This window comes from Schistocerca serialis, chromosome 8, assembly GCF_023864345.2.
Source record: "Schistocerca serialis cubense isolate TAMUIC-IGC-003099 chromosome 8, iqSchSeri2.2, whole genome shotgun sequence".
NCBI lineage: Eukaryota > Metazoa > Arthropoda > Insecta > Orthoptera > Acrididae > Schistocerca > Schistocerca serialis.
In genome coordinates, this window is record NC_064645.1 from 10,184,275 (window position 1) to 10,206,549 (window position 22,275).

The 22,275-nt window shown below is 38.0% G+C and overlaps 1 protein-coding gene across 1 annotated transcript in view; it reads right to left on the reverse strand.

Moving 5' to 3' along the window:
• The window catches only part of LOC126416557 (molybdenum cofactor biosynthesis protein 1-like), a 200,301-nt gene extending 179,480 nt beyond the window's left edge, over positions 1-20,821 (reverse strand). Inside the window, exons 1-2 of the mRNA XM_050084302.1 lie at positions 20,695-20,821; positions 18,513-18,586 (exon numbers count right to left, since the gene is read on the reverse strand). Coding sequence (XP_049940259.1) covers positions 18,513-18,586; positions 20,695-20,821 — 201 coding nt within the window. The remainder of the gene's footprint in view (positions 1-18,512; positions 18,587-20,694) is intronic.
• Between the last annotated feature and the right edge of the window lie 1,454 nt (positions 20,822-22,275).

Sequence of the window (22,275 nt, forward strand, 5' to 3'; positions counted from 1 at the left end):
GTCATTTCCTTCTGGTCAACACAGGAGCAAGACACTTCCATACACCAACCCACCATCCACCACCTCGTACTGCAGTCAAGTCATATGCATTGTAATGTTCTGATATAGGCTAGATGAAGTGTATGAGAACTTTAGGGGAGTTTCAGGTGAGACATAGTTTTCGAGCAGTCAGGAGCAAATGCCGAAAGACAAACATCCAGTGATAGCAGGTAGCTGCTTGGGTCAGCACCAAACACTGTCACAGGGAGCACCTAGAAGTGGCGTGGATTTTGGAACTCTTGGAGGATACTTGTAGGAGACTCAAACAATCGAAAAGTCAGGATGGAATGATGACAATATTATGAAAAGGATAATTGCTACTCACCATATAGCAATGATGCTGGGTCAAAGATGTGGACAACAAAACAACTTTGCGACAGTCTTTTTGTTGTGCCTATCTGACTCGGCATCTCCACTATATGGTGAGTAGCAACTATCCTTTCACAATATTATAGGAGACTCAAGGAATTCTAGAGTTTCATAACAATCAATTACTTGATTCCAACTTAACTACTACACTGAAGACCATTTATAAACATAGATGAGAGAGAACAGAAGAAGAATCACCCAGTGCTTCATTAAGTACAAACATTTGAGAGCAACATTAAAAGTGAGAAAACAGACTTAAATTGGACATTACCCAAGGTTGGTGTTGAGCGACACGTAATCCCAACACTCTGACTGAGAAATACTTGGAATACGAAAACCTGAGGCTTTAGAAAGTATTCTGACAGCACAATGTTTCTGCAGCCACCCCACTAACACTACTGGAATGTCACAGTCATTTGCCAGTCTAACATGGGGCTTTTCTCCTTCATGGTGCCTCCAACCAACTCCATTTTGCATCCTTCCCCTTCTTCTTCTCTGCTGGATGACTGCTTCTAGCATTCAGACTAACAAGCTGTACATTTGGTAGCAACAGCATCCAGCTGAAAGCTAAACATCACTGCCCTTCTTAGTACGGTAAGGAACAACAGTGTTTTACATTGCCATGCTTCACCCTGCAGACACAGGCTTCTATCTCATGAGCAGAGGCCTCTACTTCAGCAGTTTTCTTCATTTTCCCTCTCAATCTAACTTCTGAGAAACTACTGATGCGGCTGTTCTTAGGTATAATGGTCATTCTTGCTGCATGTGCTAAGAAACTGTTTATGATTATCGCCTACTTACAACAACATGTAGATGGTTGTGGAGATACTAATTAGTTCTCTTTATCATGGCTTATACCCTGGGACAGCTGTCCAAGCATTTGCAGTTCGTAAGTTTCTTCCATTACTATTTCCCTAGAGTAACCTAAAAGCTACGATTTACGCTTGTACCTACAGTGTGTCTCTGGTTTCTTGCCTCGGAGCACTCTTGCTGACTCCCAACAGTCTCAAGCTTAACAGTGAATGATTCAATAAGTTGTTAATACATGACAGCATTTCCTTTCCAATGGCCAATGGCCTTGCCACACTGATAATACTGGTTCCCATCAGATGACTGAAGTTAAGTGCTGTCAGGCTTGGCTAGCACTTGGGATGTTGGTAAGCGGGATGCACTCAGCCGTTGAGACAACCACGTAAGGAGCTACTTCATTGAGAAGTAGTAGTTACGGTCACGAAAACTAACAATGGCCAGAACAGCAGTGGGCTGACCACATGCCCCTCCACAACCACATCCCGTGACGCCTATAACCTGCTGTGGCAATCACTCGATACCATTTGGGCCCCCCAGGGCCCGTCCAGACAGAGAATTTCCTACCCAATAAAAGGCAAGGTCATGTGTAAAATCCGAAAAGTTATACATCAGCTATGCTGCAATTACTCTGCAGCATGCTATGTGGGCATGACAAGTAACCAATTGTCTACTTGCATGAGTGGCCATCGTCAAACTGTGGCAGTCTGCAAACTTGATCATCCAGTTCCCAAACATGCTGTGTACCACAGCACAAATGACTTCAACAGCTGCTTCAGTAACTGAGCAAATGGATTCCCCTACCAGAACAGTTTCTCCGAACTACATAGGTGGGACTTCCCTCTCCAACACATCCTGCACTCACGCAATTCCTGTGATCTAAACCTCCGTTAATCAGTTCCTCATTACCTTTTCCCTTCTCTCTTCTGTCCTCACCACTCCTTTTCACTCCAGATCATGTACTGTCTTCTCCCAGCACTCTCCCCCCACCCCCAGAGGTGGCATGCATTCTCTCTCTCCCCCCCCCCCCTTTCTACCCTTTTCCACCCTTCCTCCTTCCTTCCTGTCTCCCTCTTCATCTCTACCTTCCTCTCCCTTCCTCCCATCCCTTTCAACCCCACTTCCTTTCTCTATCTCTTACAAACTCTACCCTCTGAATTTCTTTTGTCTTGTTGTGCAGACACTGAGTCATCTGTCGAAAGACCTCCTTCACACTATCCTACTAACCCCTCAGTTCTAGTGCATTCTTCTCTCCTCCCTCCCCACCACCATCTGCACAGGCAACTGCTCTCAATAAGCGATAATCAACAGCCAGTCTCACTGCAGGAATGTAGTTGGGTGTCTGTGTGCCTAAATATGTGTACTTTTTCTAGAGAAAGTGTAAGAGCTCGAAAGCTAATATGAATACTGTTTTCTACTGCATGTTTCTATATGCCACACCTCACTCCACTGGTTTCTCTTATATTATACTGTTGTTTAGATCTAGCAAGTACATATTAAAAAGGGTTTGAGCCTATTCCTCGAGCCAATATGACATTTAAAGTTACATGCAGCAGTTTAAATAATAAAATGTGTATTAAATAAAACACTCATACTCAAATGTTTACAAGAAAGTAATCAGTTTACTTTAACTTCGAGTCTCTACTTTACATAACTTACCAACCATCTATTATGTATAATCCTTTGTCTTTCTTCACAATATTGCAGTGAGACCTTGACACATACATTGATAGGCAATTGATTTCATTATATCGTGCCCTTCCAACTCTGTACTGTAAACAGAATTTCAAACTGTTATCATATCTGTGTTACATGATATGGAGTATGTGAACTTACACTACATCTTACTTGTTGAACATGTTATACTTGTTGGATAATAGATGAGAAGCAAATATGACTAAAATGATTGGAGTTATAAATAAAGATGTTTTTGGTTAAAATGAAAGCATGTACTGGAGATGTTATGGTAATAAAACAGTGAGACCACATGACCTAGAGAGAGACGTAAACAAATAAGACTTGTTTCTTCTCTGTAACATCTGAGATTTATAACGAGGTGCACATTTATAAGGAACTATTATAACATCTATTATTTTTGCTTATATAAGGTTCCAACTGTTTGAAGAATAAATTATGACTTCTCAATTAGATATTTTAGCTGTTGTTCTTGTTGTTGTTGTTATCTTCATTCTGAAATATGTCACAATTTTGTACAATAATAGAGAAGCAGATGTGCCTAAACAGAATGGAGCTTTAAATGAGGATACATTTGCTGAAAATAAAACCATATTTACAGAACTTGCTAATAGTGATAAAAGGGCAGGATCATGTGACACACAGAGCTATGTAAACAAATACGAACTGTTTCTTCTCTGTAACATTGGGGATTTATATTGTTACAGCTATTATTTTTGCTCATGTATAAGGCTCCCAACTGTTTCAAGAAAATTCCAATTTGACAATTAGGAGCAGCTGCAAAAGTTACAAAGTGTAACATAAAACAAACAAGGTATCTGGCCTTGTAAGTAAGATATGGACATAATGTTGAAGGAAACCACGAGTTTACACAGCACACAACATTGTCTTCACTGATAATGATAAAATATTTTGATAAGCTAGATGTTAAAATAATTAAAATAAACAAATACGCCAGGATGTAAAGATCACGATAAAAAGAAAAAGCTTAGCATTGCGTGAAACTCTCTCTCTCTGTCTTGTAAATTCTTGATTGCCTTCATCATGGTGTCCATATTCTACCTACTAGGTCCAATGGCCCATTTGTTTTTTCTTATACTTCATAACTTTTGTTGCTGCTGATTGTGAAGTTAGGATTATTTTTTGAAACAATTGGAGCCTTAAGTGAGCAAAAATAATGAGTGCAATAATGGTTCCCTATAAACATCCCCCATGTTATAAGTCCCCGATGTCAATGAGAAGAAACAGTTCTTATTTCTTTACAAATCTCTCGGAGTCACAAGGTCTCACTCTTTTATCCCTACAGCATGTCCTGCAAACACATTCTCATTTTTAGCAAAAACACCCTAATTTAGAATTCCAACCTGTATACATTTGTATGTGTGGCAATGAACATCAGACAAAACAGAGATGAGCTAAGCACACTGAAAAACATTAAAGCATCAGCTTTGAAAGACTGAGAAATCAATCAGGCAAAATACAATTTTAAAAAGAGATCCACAGCAGCTGCATCAACCATAAAAAAAAAGAAAAATATAAAGAAAGAAAGAAAGAAAAATAAAGAAAGAAAAATAAAGAAAGAAAGAAAAGATGTGATCTCCGTTTATCACTATTCCCTTGTCTGTTGTCTGAAAACAGAATACACCCAGTAAAATGTAATGCACTAACTGTAGAGGGAGAACAAGGCTTGTATACAGTAAGCAGATTAAAGTGGATATAGGTTGCAGTGGTAATGCAAAGATGAAGAGGCTTGCACAAGGTGGTCCATGTGGAGAGCTACATCAAGCCAGTCTGAAGATACCATCATCTTCATCAAATCATCATCATTGTCAACAACAATTAAAACATAAAGAGACAGACCAAGGCTACTGTATTTTCTCTGTCTGAGTGTGCAGATGATATTACATCATGGCAGCAGTATATCTACATGCACACCATAAGCTGGGTGTTCCCAAGTTAGATGACAACCAGCATCCATGTGAAAGTGGAAGTGTCTTTCTCATGACAAGTTATGCAGATTATCATCATCTTGCCTTTCGCTGCTGTGGGTGTGTATACATGCCCTGCTACATTGCTGCTCAGGTGAATAAAGAGCTAGTTGTGTTTCACAGGAATGATGTTTTCTGAACTGTGTGTGAATAGGCATAGTGTTGTGGAAAACGGTGGACAGCATACTGCACATGTTTTGCGCCAGTCACATGGAAATTAATAATACGATTTGATTTTTATTGATGCTTTTTACGTGCTTTTTTGCTTCTGGACAATTAAAAACCGATGTGATTGATCCTTCTTATGCGGTTTTTGGCTTCAGGACAGTTAAAAAAACGATGTGACTGATACTTTTTATGTGGTTTTATGCCTCAGAACAATTAAAAACCCATGTGAGTGATGCTTTTTATGCGGTTTTGACCTCAGGACATTAAAAATCGATTTTTTCCATCTTATGTGATATGACCTTGCCATGGTGGATGGGCTTACTTAACTAACAGTATCAAAACTGTACACCCATGCACACTGAGTAGTACAGTTTGTTTAAAGTCAAACATACACCTTAGGTATCGTTGTATGATTCATCCTTCATTTTTAGTCGATCACTATTAAATCATGATGCTTACAGCGCCCTCTTTTGCTACATTTTGTAACTATTTGTTTTTCTTCTGCCATACGTTTTCCCCCTTCTCCGATAATATTCCATATCAATTTGAAGTTATTCTGACCAGTGGTGTTATTTCTATAGTGGTTTGAAAGTTGAACTTTAATTATAATGTTTCTGTATTTTTAATTATTTCTAGTTCATATTCCACATCATGGTCTCTATCCCATCTCCTTGGATTATCATTAACATAAAATTAGGTAGAAGCAGAAAGTGTGAAAAAGCTATCTATGATGTTAATGTTACTTAACACAAATTTAATCTTTCATTTTGTTGTCACAATGCTACAAAGGCCAGTTCCCCTGCCCTTGGTAATCAGAAGTCCATACCTGGCTCTAAAGCTGGGTTTCTACTGGCATGAATTTCTTACAAGTAGATCCCCTGCTACCACTCCCATAATTCAACATACGTGTGGAAACATGCAATTTGCATGTTGTTATACCAACTTACACCTAACTTTTGAAAGTTAAGTGGCGTTCTACCTCCTCCACCATCATCTACAAGTTTCAGCAACTATGATTAGTGGATCTGCTCTCATTCTACTCTGATTCATTCAACAGCACAGATCTAGAATCGTTTGTTTATTTACGTGAAAAGTTAGCGTCATACCAAAATAATGTGCTTGCTCTTCAACTAAGTAAATGAATACCTTCTAAAGTGACAAAATATTCTTAAACTATGTGACAGGGACATCTTTTTAACATTCAACAACTCTTTATAATCATTTATTTGTATCAGAGTAACATATCATCTTTCAAAGCGACGAAATGATTAAACAGTATCGTTACTGGCAGAATGGACTTGTCGAAGTTCATATTACAGCAGAACACTCAATACTGTAAAGGTATTTTTTATTTCAGTATAGTGATAATAAGGTCTTGCTTTAGTCATTGAGTGTAAGTATTATGGTGAAATAGAAGTTTATTTTTAACTTTAGAGAATTAAAACTACTCTTGTCCATCATTAAAATCCTATGCAAATATGACAGTGTTCATATTGGCGCTGTTACTGAGTGATTACTTTTCTCCACAGCTTTATAAATTCTGATTACAAAATAAGTGCTGCACCAGTGAAACAAACATATACAAATATTGCAGTGACATCAGTTTGCCAGATGTTTCAGTGTTACTTCTAATTTAATGTGAGGTGGCATGACAGCTTGCATACGTGTACTAGATCTTGCTACAGAGCCACAAATATAGCTCAAAAAAGATTTCAAAATTGATTTTAAAATGAATGCTGTCTCAAGCAGATAACTTCCTCATTAGCATACTGGATGTTCCCAAGTGATTGCTACAAGATGTTCACTTCCATACCCAACTTTAATAAAAAAATATGACCTTTTAAGTCGAAAAAACTTTTTGAGTATCCCATTCATCAAAAAACAAAGTTCATTGTATATTTTATTTTTAGTTTCAGAAATGTTGATGTGCGAAATCAGATGATTGTTTTTATACACACTGTTTATAATTCACTAGGTCTCAGTGTGGTTTCAGGCCCCAATGGTTCATATTCAAAGATGTGAAAATGTTATTTCTTTCGTGCAAGCTTCTTTTGAATCAAAAACATCTACTGAAGGCACTCTAGCTGATCTGAGTAATGTATTTGATTTAGTAAACTGGAGATACCAAGGCATTATGGCATCCACGACTTGGAACCTTTGCCTAAGGATCAATTCTTCAGTCACTGTCATTTGCAATGTTTGTTAATGATCTTCAGAGTAATTTGTCATGTATATCTGTACATGATGCAGATGACACAATGACTGCAAATTCTGGAAAAGATGTGAACAAACTGAAACTACAAAACGGTGAGTCCTTCAAGTTATCAAATACTTGGTTTAATGCCAATGAATATCTGGAAAACTACTTGGCATGTATATGGATGCAGATTTTATCTGTTGCGTAAACTACATAAATGTCTTTCTGAAAAACTGTACCTTTGTTCATATTGTGCATTCTTTCACTTTTATATAAGATTTGGTTTTGTTGGGTGGGGTGATTCTCCTGGAGAAAAAAAAAATGTAGCAGAAGTAGAGCATTAGCTGTTTCCATAACTGAAACATCTTGTGGGCCTTATTCCAAACAGTAAATTGTATTAATAGTTACATGTCTCTTCATACACAGTTGTCCCTTGCTTTAAAAGAAAACCACCACCAGTATAGCCTAAGGCAGCTTGTGCACAAACATAATACTTATCAAATATTAAAAACAGATACATAAACAACTAGAGAAAACGCAGTGTAGTTACAAGTGTCTAGTTACAAGACGTTTTAGTATATTACCTTCATAGGTACCACAGGTCTCACTAAAGTGGCTGAAAGAGAAGGTCTATCTTAAACTAGAAGAATATGAGAATTGTGTAGAGGTTGATCTTAATTAATAATTAATTAACAAAGTTTACAGCTTCCATCACCTGAGGAGGTGCAGTGGGGAATTAGTCCACATTAAAGAAGAATTACATGATTGTCAGAACACTCAATAAAGAAGTAGATCAGAAATTGAAATAATGGCCGTAATCTAAACATACTGTCTCACAAAAGGGAAAACACTTCATCCTGACAACTCATTGAAGAGCCCAGACTACTTCTGTGCTGTAAATCTGAATAAGAAAAATAAACAGAAACCCAGGAAAAAATAACGATTATGAAGGGGGTTTCATCGAAAAATATTGTTGTTGTTGTTCTTAACTATGTGACCAATAGTTGAGATTACAGTAGCACACGAGCCATTACCAGCAATTCAATAAAGAAACTTTGGAATACCTGCTTGGTTGATGAGTAATTATTAAAGCCATCAACTCTGCTGTTGAAGAATGAGTGGGAAGATCGTCAATCACAATTTCTAAGGACTAAAACTGTTTCATTGGTTCCACAACTATGTCATAGAATTGAGAAGCAATGGAGTCCACCTGGCACAGTGATCCAGCTCGCCATCAGTGTCCGCTACACACCATGCTGCACAGCAACTGTGGTGAGCTGTACTTAATTCATACTACTTTTTTGTGACAGTAGTACCTACTGTGAAATAATTTAAAAGTGTCTACATCCAAAAACAGAGACGTTGAACGAAATATATATACACCAGCTTGACAGTTCATGGGGTCGCGGGTAAATATTCAAATGGTCATTTCTTTTGTTATGTAGTTATGAATAAGCACTTAAATTTTGTGTGCATGCTTTACACCTTCCTTTGATATTTACAAGAGCCTGGAAACTACTTTTGCAGTCTGGCAGAAAGTAGTGGAGAACATACTGAGCATAATTTCCAGTCTGCAAGTCCAGATTCCTCTTTATGCTCACTGAAAGAAAATATGCCTCTTTGCTGTTTACTCAGCAGGATCAGGAACTACGGCTATTAGTAAAACTTTTGAGTTTTAACTGATTGCTATATTCTGTAAAAGTTCACATGTACAAAATATAATAATATCCCTGATAATAATAATAATAATAATAATAATAATGGTAACGACACTGCTAGCCAACTAGAAAATGATTTAAATCCAAATAGAGGTGTTTTGCAGGATATGCTTCCTGCAACCACCCTAGAAGGAAAACAAAGACAGAGGATGAGATGGTCAGATGAAGTTAATCGACACCTCATGTTCTGTTATTACCAACCAACAAACCTAGGAACCAACACAACTCGATACAGATCACAAGTATACACAACATTTATTACCGGATACCCAGAATTAAAATTTTTAACAGAACAACGACTAGCTGATCAGATCCGTGTAATAATAAAAAATAACAGGATACCCCAGTCAGAATTAGAAAACATCAAACAACAAGTATAACAAATACTGGAACAAAATAATGTGCAATCAGAAGAAGAAGAAAATACAGTAATGGACTCAAACATCCCAGAGCAAACAAACAAAGAACAACACGCACCAATTAAAAAATCAGAGGAAAACGAAATCTTAAGACAGCCACCAGAACAAGCACAAATAGAACACGAAGTGACACAGATGTTAGATATAGAAGAAAAATTTCAGCTAACATATATAGAATACAAAGACACAAATACAGACATTAGACCATTCTTGCATAGATCACCAAATAACCCACAAGTCGAAACAACAATAAAAACTATCAACACAATCATACACAACAAAATAAATGAAAACATAACTATGGAAGAGTTACAACTACTGGTTTATATAGGAGCACTCACTACACTAAATATACACACTAGGCAGAGATCAGAACCAACCAACACACAGAAGAAACCCACAAAACCAGCATGGCAACACAGGCTACAGATGAAAATAGAAAAACTGAGAAAAGACATCGGACAGCTAACACAATTTATAAGAAATGAAATCTCGGAAAAAAAAACGAAAAAGGTTAGGTAAAATCTCACAACAAGAAGCGACAGAGCAATTAGACGAAAAGAAGCAGAAATTACAAGCATTAGCCAAACGACTCAGAAGATACAAAAAAAGTGAAAATAGAAGGAAACAAAACCAAACATTCAACACAAACCAAAAGAAATGTAACCAGACAATAGATAACACACACATTAAAATAAACAATCCACCAAACATAACAGACATGGAACACTTCTGGAGCAACATATGGTCAAACCCGGTACAACATAACAGGCATGCACGATGGATACAAGCAGAAACAGACACATACAAGATGATACCACAAATGCCTGAAGTGATAATTTTGCAACATGAAGTCACACAAGCAATTAATTCTACTCACAATTGGAAAGCCCCTGGAAATGATAAAATAGCAAATTTCTGGTTAAAGAAGTTCACCTCAACACATTCACATCTAACTAAATTATTTAACAGTTACATTGCAGACCCATACACATTCCCTGATACACTTACACACGGAATAACATATCTGAAACCTAAAGATCAAGCAGACACAGTGAACCCAGCTAAATATCGCCCCATAACATGCCTACCAACAATATACAAAATATTAACTTCAGTCATTAAACAGAAATTAATGACACATACAACACAGAACAAAATTATTAATGAACAAAAAGGCTGTTGCAAAGGAGCACGAGGATGTAAAGAGCAACTGATAATAGATGCAGAGGTGACATATCAAGCTAAAACTAAACAAAGGTCGCTACACTATGCATACATTGATTACCAAAAAGCTTTTGATAGTGTACCCCATTCATGGTTACTACAAATATTGGAAATATACAAAGTAGATCCTAAATTGATACAGTTCCTAAACATGGTAATGAAAAATTGGAAAACCACACTTAATATCCAAACAAATTCAAATAATATCACATCACAGCCAATACAGATTAAGCGTGGAATATACCAAGGAGACTCATTAAGTCCTTTCTGGTTCTGCCTTGCTCTAAACCCACTATCCAACATGCTAAATAATACAAATTATGGATACAATATTACTGGAACATACCCACACAAAATCACACATTTGCTATACATGGATGATCTAAAACTACTGGCAGCAACAAATCAACAACTCAACCAATTACTAAAGATAACAGAAGGATTCAGCAATGATATAAGTATGACTTTTGGAACAGACAAATGTAAGAAAAATAGCATAGTCAAGGGAAAACACACTAAACAAGAAGATTACATATTGGATAACCACAGCGACTGCATAGAAGCGATGGAAAAAACGGATGCCTATAAATATCTAGGATACAGACAAAAAATAGGAATAGATAATACAAATATTAAAGAAGAACTAAAAGAAAAATATAGACAAAGACTAACAAAAATACTGAAAACAGAATTGACAGCAAGAAACAAGACAAAAGCTATAAATACTTATGCCATACCAATATTGACCTACTCATTTGGAGTAGTGAAATGGAGTAACACAGGCCTAGAAGCACTCAATACACTTACACGATCACAATGCCACAAATATAGAATACATCACATACATTCAGCAACAGAAAGATTCACATTAAGCAGAAAGGAAGGAGGAAGGGGATTTATCGACATAAAAAACCTACATTATGGACAGGTAGACAATTTAAGAAATTTCTTCCTAGAACGAGCAGAAACTAGCAAAATACACAAGGCAATCACTCATATAAATACATCGGCTACACCACTGCAATTTCATAACCACTTCTACAACCCTTTAGATCACATAACATCAACAGATACGAAGAAAGTAAATTGGAAAAAGAAAACACATCATGGCAAGCACCCGTATCATCTAACACAGCCACACATCGATCAAGACGCATCCAACACATAGCTAAGAAAAGGCAATATATACAGTGAGACAGAAGGATTCATGATTATTAAAGATCCCAATACCACAACGGATAAATGCAGACTTTGTAAACAACAAATAGAAACAGTAGATCACATCACAAGCGGATGTACAATACTAGCAAATAAAGAATACCCCAGAAGACATGACAATGTCGCAAAAATAATACATCAACAGCTTGCATTACAACATAAACTTTTAAAACAACACGTTCCTACATACAAGTATACACCACAAAATGTACTGGAGAATGATGAATACAAATTATACTGGAACAGAACCATTATAACAGATAAAACAACGTCACATAACAAACCTGACATCATACTCACCAATAAAAAGAAGAAATTAACACAACTAATCGAAATATCCATACCCAATACAACAAATATACAAAAGAAAACAGGAGAAAAAATTGAAAAATACATCCAACTGGCTGAGGAAGTCAAAGACATGTGGCATCAGGATAAAGTTGACATCATACCAATTATACTATCAACTACAGGAGACATACCACACAATATCCACCAGTACATCAATGCAATACAGCTACATCCAAACATATATATACAAATACAGAAATCCGTAATTATTGATACATGTTCAATTACCCGAAAGTTCCTAAATGCAATATAACACATACCGTACAGTTAAAAGGAAGTGACGCTTGATCAAGGTCCGCGTCACTCCATTTTTAACCGGACTTAACGTCTGAGAAAGTGAAGGAAATAAATAATAATAATCGTTTCAGAAACAGCACTATTAACAGTGCAGAGATGACCACTGTGGGAACTTCCAAGTAAAATGGTATATCATCCTGATTTCTAATCACCAAAAGTTACTTCCTTGCCAATATAGCGGAAAAATAATTTCCTCACTTGCTACGTGGTTTTGTCAGCATTGTGGGCGACACACAGTTACTTCTGTGAAATTTAAGGGAACCAGGACAGTGGAATATCTTCACAGGTTCACTTCCAGCTTTTATGGAAAATCGCATTCAACTCTGCCAAGCTCTGACGTCGTCCAAGACACCAGGCAAGCAGGCATTTGACTGACATGAACATATTGATATCCTGGTTCAAAGTGTCTCTCCTAACTGCCTCTCTGGCCATATTTATATATGGCCACAGTGGACCACCAAAGGGAACATCTGCTATCAGTCGTCCTAGGGACAGGGTCAGAATCTAAAAGGCCCATTTCTCGGACACGTATTAATTAATAATAATTGTTTAACAATTTGTAATCTTCTCAATTTGTATATAAATAGAATTAAGTTTGGTTTAGTTATTAAAATGTTTTAGCTGGCTACAATTTTTTAAAGCGGAATCGACAGTAGAACAAGACCTCTGAACAGCCTTTTTAAGATTCCTTGTTCTCATAGTTATTTATGAACTGTCTCGAAACTTGCTATAGCTGTATTACTGCACTATTGCAATCGCGTACTGTAGGTACAACTTTCTATTACAAATACAAATGATAATCAATTATGATTAAGGACTTCATTTCAAATTTGGTTTTTAGTAAATAATTTGAAAACCAAAAGAGGTAACTTATTGGTGCTACATATAGAAGATGTTTACATCTTACTGAGGATGTTTCTAAGTCTAGTATTTAGAACCTTTAATTTTTCATAAAAACCCAAATAACTTTTGATTGTGATGTACATGATGTGCATTTGTATATTATGACCAGTTTTAAGCTCTCTAGTTCTATTATTTAGTGCCACTATTTTTTCTTAAGGTCGTATATTTTGCCTGACATATGAAGGGCTTATTTCAATAGTATAATTGAATATTTCTGGTATCTCAACTGCAGATTTTTCAGCGCTCATTTAATTTTAGGACTCTGTATCTCAGAATGAACAAAAATGGACTTGTACGACTATTGAAATAAGCCCTTCATATTCATTTGATCATTCTGAGACCTTAAAATGTTAAAAATAATATACTTAAGCCTACACTGATGAAGTTTGGAGCATTTAATTTAGATTTAATATCACAATTATATTATGGTGTAATCCTTTGTATGTTAAGCACAGATGTTATGATGATGTGACATTGGTAGTAGTGAATTGGAGTAAACCCCTGCACACTAGCTTTCCCCTGTGCCTCTTATAACGATACAGCACTTGTTTAGCCTCAAGTTAGCAGCAGTAGAATATTAGGTGCAAACTCGTTATGGTTTTACCATATGCCAATATGAGATGGAAGAGCTATTCAAGGTTTTTGCAGAATTAAAATCTGACTTTAATAATAAATTGGATACTACTTATGCAAATATTGAAACTGGAGGTATTAAGTTAAACCCAGAGGCAGATATACATTCTACATGTTTTTAAAGATATTTTATAAGTCCCTGCTTAAGTGTTGTGATGAATCCAAAAAACTGATTTTTCCCCGAGTTATTTGGAAGAGGATGATGCTAAATGAGGAACTGGTCATTCGCAGAATTCCCTTCTTGGAATGATTTTCAGGAAATGTTTAAGAAGTACTGGTTGTCCAGCACACAGGAAAAGTTAATGCTAGAGTTATTTGGCCCAAAATATTATAGTAATAGTTGGCATCCTGGTAGTTATAAGAAATACAGAATGTCCCAAAATAATGTATACATTCTTTGAAACTGAACATCTCTTTAATGAAAGGGGTTAGAAATACAATTTTAGTGGTACTAGGTGCCTCATGGCCCGACTTAAGATGGTAAATGTTCAAAGTGGTGTCTGTTCATCGCAATACACTGTCGACAAAGACTTACAACTGAGCGACATGCCAATGTTATTGTTTCCAATGGAATAGCAGCACAGACTTGTTTAATTTGCTCTCTAAGGTCATCCAGTGTGTGTGGTCTCACAGTGTAAACTGTATTCTTGAGAGTACCCCAAAGAAAGAAGTCTAGAGGAGTTAAATCTGGAGATTGAGCGGGATACTCCACACTCCATCTTCGTCCTATCCATCTGGTACGGAATGTATGATTGAGAAATGCCTTCACATCCAGGTGAAAGTGAGGTGGCACCCCATCCTGTCGAAAGTAATAATCTTCCATTCCAGACACAACGCTAAGACCAGGAGTTATCATTTACAACATTTCCAAGTACGAGTCACCCGTGACAGTGTTGTTGAAGAAGTACGGCCTGATTAACCCTCTAGAAGACAGACCACACCAGACTGTTACTCCTAGTAGATTAACATGCCTTTGCTCAGTTACATATGGATTCTCCCTGGCCCAGTACACGCAATTATGGTTGTTAATTGCTCCATCAAGTTCAAACGTCGCTTCATCTGACCAAATAATTCGATCTTGGAAACATTGCTCTTCTTCACATCTGTTAATGTGCCACTCACAAAATTCGCTTCGCCTATCAGGATCATCCTCGTTAAGAGCATGGAGAAGTCTTGGAATGTAAGGCTTAAAGTTCTGAGATGGCAAAATTGTATGACCCCTGCTTCTGCAGATCCCAGTCCCATGAGAGCATTGCCTCACATATTTCTTCGGGGATCGTGTGTATGCCTGGATTACTGCATCAAAACCCTCGTTGTCTGTTGAACTTCTCTTTCGTCCGCTATGTCTCTTCTTCTCATTGTGCACTGTTTCTTCGATTTCAAACTTATCTCTGATTATTAGAATTGTTACTCTTGTTGGTGGTGGTATTCCAAATTCAGCTCTCCAATGTCTCCAATTTTTCCCGAGAACATGCAGGTTTACTGTATGATTAAATGATGATGGCGTCCTCTTGGGTAAAATATTCCAGAGGTAAAATAGTCCCCCATTCAGATCTCCAGGCGGGGACTACTCAAGAGGACGTCGTTATCAGGAGAAAGAAAACTGGCGTTCTACGGATCGGAGCGTGGAATGTCAAATCCCTTAATCGGGCAGGCAGGTTAGAAAATTTAAAAAGGGAAATGGATAGATTAAAGTTAGATATAGTGGGAATTAGTGAAGTTCGGTGGCAGGAGGAACAAGACTTTTGGACAGGGTTATAAATGCAAAATCAAATAGGGGTAACGCAGGAGTAGGTTTAATAATGAATAAAAAAATAGGAATGCAAATTAGCTACTACAAACAGCATAGTGAACGCATTATTGTCGCCAAGATAGACACAAAGCCCATGCCTACTACAGTAGTAGAAGTTTATACGCCAACTAGCTCTGCAGATGATGAAGAAATAGATGAAACGTATGACGAGATAAAAGAAATTATTCAGGTAGTGAAGGGAAACGAAAATTTAATAGTCATGGGTGACTGGAATTCGTCAGTAGGAAAAGGGAGAGAAGGAAACATAGTAGGTGAATATGGTTTGGGGGGAAGAAATGAAAGAGGAAGCCGCCTTGTAGAATTTTGCACAGAGCATGACTTAATCATAGCCAACACTTGGTTCAAGAATCATAAAAGAAGGTTGTATACCTGGAAAAATCGCGGAGATACTAAAAGGTATCAGATAGATTATATAATGGTAAGACAGAGATTTAGGAACCAGGTTTTAAATTGTAAGACATTTCCAGGGGCAGATGTGGATTCTGACCACAATCTATTGGTTATGAACTGCAGATTGAAACTGAAGAAACTGCAAACAGGTGGGAATTTAAGGAGATGGGACCTGGATAAACTGAAAGAACCAGAGGTTGTAGAGAGTTTCAGAGCATAAGGGAACAATTGACAGGAATGGGGGAAAGAAATACAGTAGAAGAAGAATGGGTAGCTCTGAGGGATGAAGTAGTGAAGGCAGCAGACGATCAAGTAGGTAAAAAGACGAGGGCTAATAGAAATCCTTGGGTAACAGAAGAAATATTGAATTTAATTGATGAAAGGAGAAAATATAAAAATGCAGTAAATGAAGCAGGCAAAAAGGAATACAAATGTCTCAAAAATGAGATCGACAGGAAGTGCAAAATGGCGAAGCAGGGATGGCTAGAGGACAAATGTAAGGATGTAGAGGCTTGTCTCACTAGGGGTAAGATAGATACTGCCTACAAGAAAATTCAAGAGACCTTTGGAGAGAAGAGAACCACTTGTATGAATATCAAGAGCTCAGATGGAAATCCAGTTCTAAGCAAAGAAGGGAAGGCAGAAAGGTGGAAGGAGTATATAGAGGGTTTATACAAGGGCGATGTACTTGAGGACAATACTATGGAAATGGAAGAGGATGTACATGAAGATGAAATGGGAGATATGATATTGCGTGAAGAGTTTGACAGAGCACTGAAAGACCTGAGTCGAAACAAGGACCCCGGTGTAGACAACATTCCATTAGAACTACTGACAACCTTGGGAGAGCCAGTCCTGACAAAACTCTACCATCTGGTGAGCAAGATGTATGAGACAGGCGAAATACCCTCAGACTTCAAGAAGAATATAATAATTCCAATCCCAAAGAAAGCAGGTGTTGACAGATGTGAAAATTACCGAACTATCAGTTTAATAAGCCACAGCTGCAAAATACTAACGCGAATTCTTTACAGACGAATGGAAAAACTGGTAGAAGCAGACCTCGGGGAAGATCAGTTTGGATTCCGTAGAAACGTTGGAACACGCGAGGCAATACTAACCTTACGACTTATCTTAGAAGAAAGATTAAGAAAAGGCAAACCTACATTTCTAGCATTTGTAGACTTAGAGAAGGCTTTTGACAATGTTAACTGGAATACTCTCTTTCAAATTCTGAAGGTGGCAGGGGTAAAATACAGGGAGCGAAGGGCTATTTACAATTTGTACAGAAACCAGATGGCAGTTATAAGAGTCGAGGGGCATGAAAGGGAAGCAGTGGTTGGGAAAGGAGTGAGACAGGGTTGTAGCCTCTCCCCAATGTTATTCAATCTGTATATTGAGCAAGCAGTAAATGAAACAAAAGAAAAATTCGGGGAAGGTATTAAAATTCATGGAGAAGAAGTAAAAACTTTGAGGTTCGCCGATGACATTGTAATTCTGTCAGAGACAGCAAAGGACTTGGAAGAGCAGTTGAACAGAATGGACAGTGTCTTGAAAGGAGGATATAAGATGAACATCAACAAAAGCAAAACGAGGATAATGGAATGTAGTCAAATTAAATCGGGTGATGCTGAGGGAATTAGATTAGGAAATAAGACACTTAAAGTAGTAAAGGAGTTTTGCTATTTGGGGAGTAAAATAACTGATGATGGTCGAAGTAGAGAGGATATAAAATGTAGACTGGCAATGGCAAGGAAATCGTTTCTGAAGAAGAGAAATTTGTTAACGTCGAGTATAGATTTAAGTGTCAGGAAGTCGTTTCTGAAAGTATTTGTATGGACTATAGCCATGTATGGAAGTGAAACATGGACAATAACTAGTTTGGACAAGAAGAGAATAGAAGCTTTCGAGATGTGGGGCTACAGAAGAATGCTAAAGATAAGGTGGGTAGATCACGTAACTAATGAGGAGGTATTGAATAGGATTGGGGAGAAGAGAAGTTTGTGGCACAACTTGACTAGAAGAAGGGATCGGTTGGTAGGACATGTTTTGAGGCATGAAGGGATCACAAATTTAGCATTGGAGGGCAGTGTGGAGGGTAAAAATCGTAGAGGGAGACCAAGAAATGAATACGTTAAGCAGATTCAGAAGGATGTAGGTTGCAGTAGGTACTGGGAGATGAAGAAGCTTGCACATGATAGAGTAGCATGGAGAGCTGCATCAACTAGTCTCAGGACTGAAAACAACAACAACAACAACATGTCAGCATACAACACTCACATTCTCTGTTTTCCAGTAACACTTTAGCATCCATTTCCTTTGTTCAAACGATAACGCCATGTTCGCTGACAATCCTGAAACAGAAGAAATCATTGTTATGTTTTTCACCGCCTTCTTAATTATTACCCATAAAAATTGTATTTCTGTATCCTTTAATTAACGATATTCTCTGTTTCAAAGAGCGTATACATTATTTTGGGACACCCTGTATATTGAGTGGTAGCTAAAAAGCTGGGACACCCTGTATATTGAGTGGTAGCTAAAAAGCTCAAAATACGTGGACAATCCTATAGAGGACAGCCTGTAATTAAAGTGTTGGTGCAGAGGATACCTTACTATGTCAAGAAAGATATATAATATTTTAGCAGATGACGGCAAACTGTTTATTGACATTTATCAAAGGTATTGATATACTGAACAAAGAATGAGGAGACTACGCACAAGGTGACAACTGCCAACCAGACAATAATGAAGAGAAAGGTATCCACACACATTTTAACGAAAAAGTAATACGAAGTATTGTGAAGTAAGGATGTGGAATAATAATAGGAGAAATAATCAAGGAAGTAACGAGGCATAGACAATTCATTCTAGTAATGTAAACAACATCATCAGAAACTAGGTTGACACTTAGTGTGGTGGCTGATGTGAAGGTGGCTGATGTGAAGGTATCTCCAGCAGCTGTCGCTCCCATCAGCCACCGTGCCGAGTGTCAAATTGTTGTGTGAACAGTAATGTACGTACTAATATGCTGATTGACTGGAGAACACCTTGCAGTTTGTTGTTCACTTTACTGATCAGATGAACACGAGCTCAATGCAACTCACTTTGCTTGTGTTGCACAATAGACAGGGCATCACACAGTTGAGTACCATCAGCTTACAGTCATGTGATGCCTTTTGATACCACTGGAAAGTTGGCGTTGTTTTGAAAACTCACGTCACCAGTTTTGTAAAGGGCTCATCGATACTGCTGTGGAGGCCGAGTTGCCACCGTGTTACGGTAGGCCGGGTTTGAGAGTTTGTGGAATGGCTTCTGGTGCAGTACACCGCTAAGACAATTTGTCCCTGGCATTATTACACAACTGCGCCCCAGGGTCAGGTGACAGGATAGGTGAATGAAGATTCAACAACACTCCAACAAATTAGCAACAAAGTCACACAAATGAATTAAAAAGGTTTACTTGTCTTTGTGACTTGTTGAATGATTAAGTCTGCAATACTGCATGTAATATAAGACAAAAGAGGCCCTCAATGGCTAAGTGCAAATGATTGAAGGTAAACTTCACAGTACATAGCAAATGAAATTTTTACAAGAACTGTCTGTTCACTTTTAAGAGTTCACTAAATGAAGTTCCCTGTCCAAGTCAGCTCTGGACGATGATCTATAAACAAGTGGGCGAGAGCTGCTCTTCTATCGTCCGAGCAGGCTTCTTTCCGTTGTCGTCTGGTCATTGGCGGACTGTAATCGGTCAGCAAGTGGCTGAGGCGAGGTCAATATCTTTACCCTCAGCGCCATGGAGGTAAGAATAAGGGGAGATGGCGCTACGAATCCCAGCCGTACTACGTTTTGAAGCCATGGGGGCGTGGCTCGCTGCCATGACACTCTGACCAAAACAATGTCAGTGTGCTATAGCGCTGCGTGTATTACAGTTGCTAATTGCACCATATACACATGTAACGTCATCAGATTGGTTGTTTCAAAGTTTTTGTTTGAAATAAAATCTCGTAAAGGTGAAATTCCACATTTCTTCTGATTAAAAATAGTTTTTAATGTAATATTACGAACAGCTAGCCTTCAATGTAAACGATACAATGTTGTTAATTCAGTAATAAACGTGTATCACAAACTGAATAATAGAAACTGAAAACTAAGTTAGCTATACCCTCCCTCCAAAGACCCATAAATACATCTTGTTTGTAATACATGCTGGGACATTTCAGTTACGTTACACTACTGGGAAACACTCTTCATTACCACCAACATTTACTGAAATGTGGTACATAGAATAGAAAATCTAAACAGTGTCCTGTTTAGGCCAGTTAATGTAGTGTTAGCTTTTAATTTGGTACATGATGAAGACAAAGTGAGTTACTCAACACTTCGATTATCGACGATACGTACGTATTATACTGAAACGTGAACTTGAAAACTAAGAATTTAATTCTTTGAATTAACATACCTTTTGCAAATGTTTTGGGTGTGTAGGGAAAACTGATGGTACAGCATTTTCTCGGAGCCTTACTGTTGAAACGGAAGTTCAGTCTATGTCCTCTTCTCGGAAATGCTGAGAACATATAGTGCTCCATTTAGACGCACACTAATTCTTCCTCCTCACGGCATTCTCCCACAGAGCTTTCCGACTTTCATTTTTAGGAAATCTACAGGAGAAAAACACGCTATAGTACAAGTACCGATGTAGCACACGTTCATTCACAATGAAGTTGTAAAATCACACTTAACGAGACAACTTACACATGAAATGTTATTCCCTTCGATTTCGCATCACAATCAGAAAGATTCGTACATCCGAACACCACACAAGTCACCATAATAGCGCAAAATCCTTCCAAAAGTGAGCAACAAGCCTATGCACACAAGCTTACAGCAGCAATGTTTTGGTCGGATTGAGATGGCTACCCTCGGCTTCACATAGCTTCACAGCTGTGACATCACGGCGTCTCCCTCTATTCTTACCTCCATGCTCAGCGCCGACGTGGCGCAGGTGGAACTCGCGCAAGTGGAGAGTCTCTATGGCACTGGCACCAGCTCGCATCTTTGCACCTGTGTCTTGTTCGGATGACACAGCGCGTTGATGTATGTCAAGTTTAGAGACAACGTATCTGTAAAGAACTCTTTGGCAGTTCTGATAGCACTTTATTAATCACTATCAGGCTCAGAAAAGATCGTCTTGTTTTGGTGTAATAGGTACAGTAATACTCAACAACATTAACCCAAGAACCTCATTGTGTAAGTACAAGCTGAGGGGGAAATGGAGGGAAGCTCCCTGTTCTTTAATTTTTGTACTCTTAGTGGAGCTTTCACATAGATTTTCTTGCTAGAGGAGATCGGTTGGCTTACATCAGTGCAATTTAATTTCACCTCTTCTACAGCTCTGTACAATGCGTGTGCAAGGCAAGTGATGTGTGCCACACTGGGATAGAGACTCTGAAGTCTGTAGGCTGCTACAGCCATGTATGAAGCACCATTTATTCGTCTCTATTCACACCAACTAGTGACAGTAGCTTCATTGAGTTGTCAAACGCAAAGGCGGTTGTCAAGCTGTTTATTCTGCTGAGAGCTTCACACCCTTAGGAGAAACATTTCTCCAGGTCCGTCAACTTTAAGGACACCAACAAAAGTATTTACAATTTAACCCCTATCCAAATTGGTGATTTCCGATAGACGCCCTAATCTCTTGGTCAACAACTTTAGTTCGTATTTTGTCGAGCATTTCCTCGTAGCACACAGATAAATAGTCGTTTCTCAGTGTAGCTTCATCTGGAACTGGATTTATTTTGTACTTCAAGAACTGTCTGAAGCGGGGATTCTTCAGCTTCTCCAATAGGACATTGCAAGACACCACCATCTTAAACAAGTTCTTGCACCTCTGAAGATGGACATGTCTACTCAAATAACAGCGTTCGTCTGCTGTCCTTTTCAGCACTTATCTTCGTGCAGCTACTGTGTTTGGAGGTGTTGCAGTGTTTTTACACGTTAAAGCCGTTTCCCCCATTAACCTTAACTTCATATAGTTTATAAA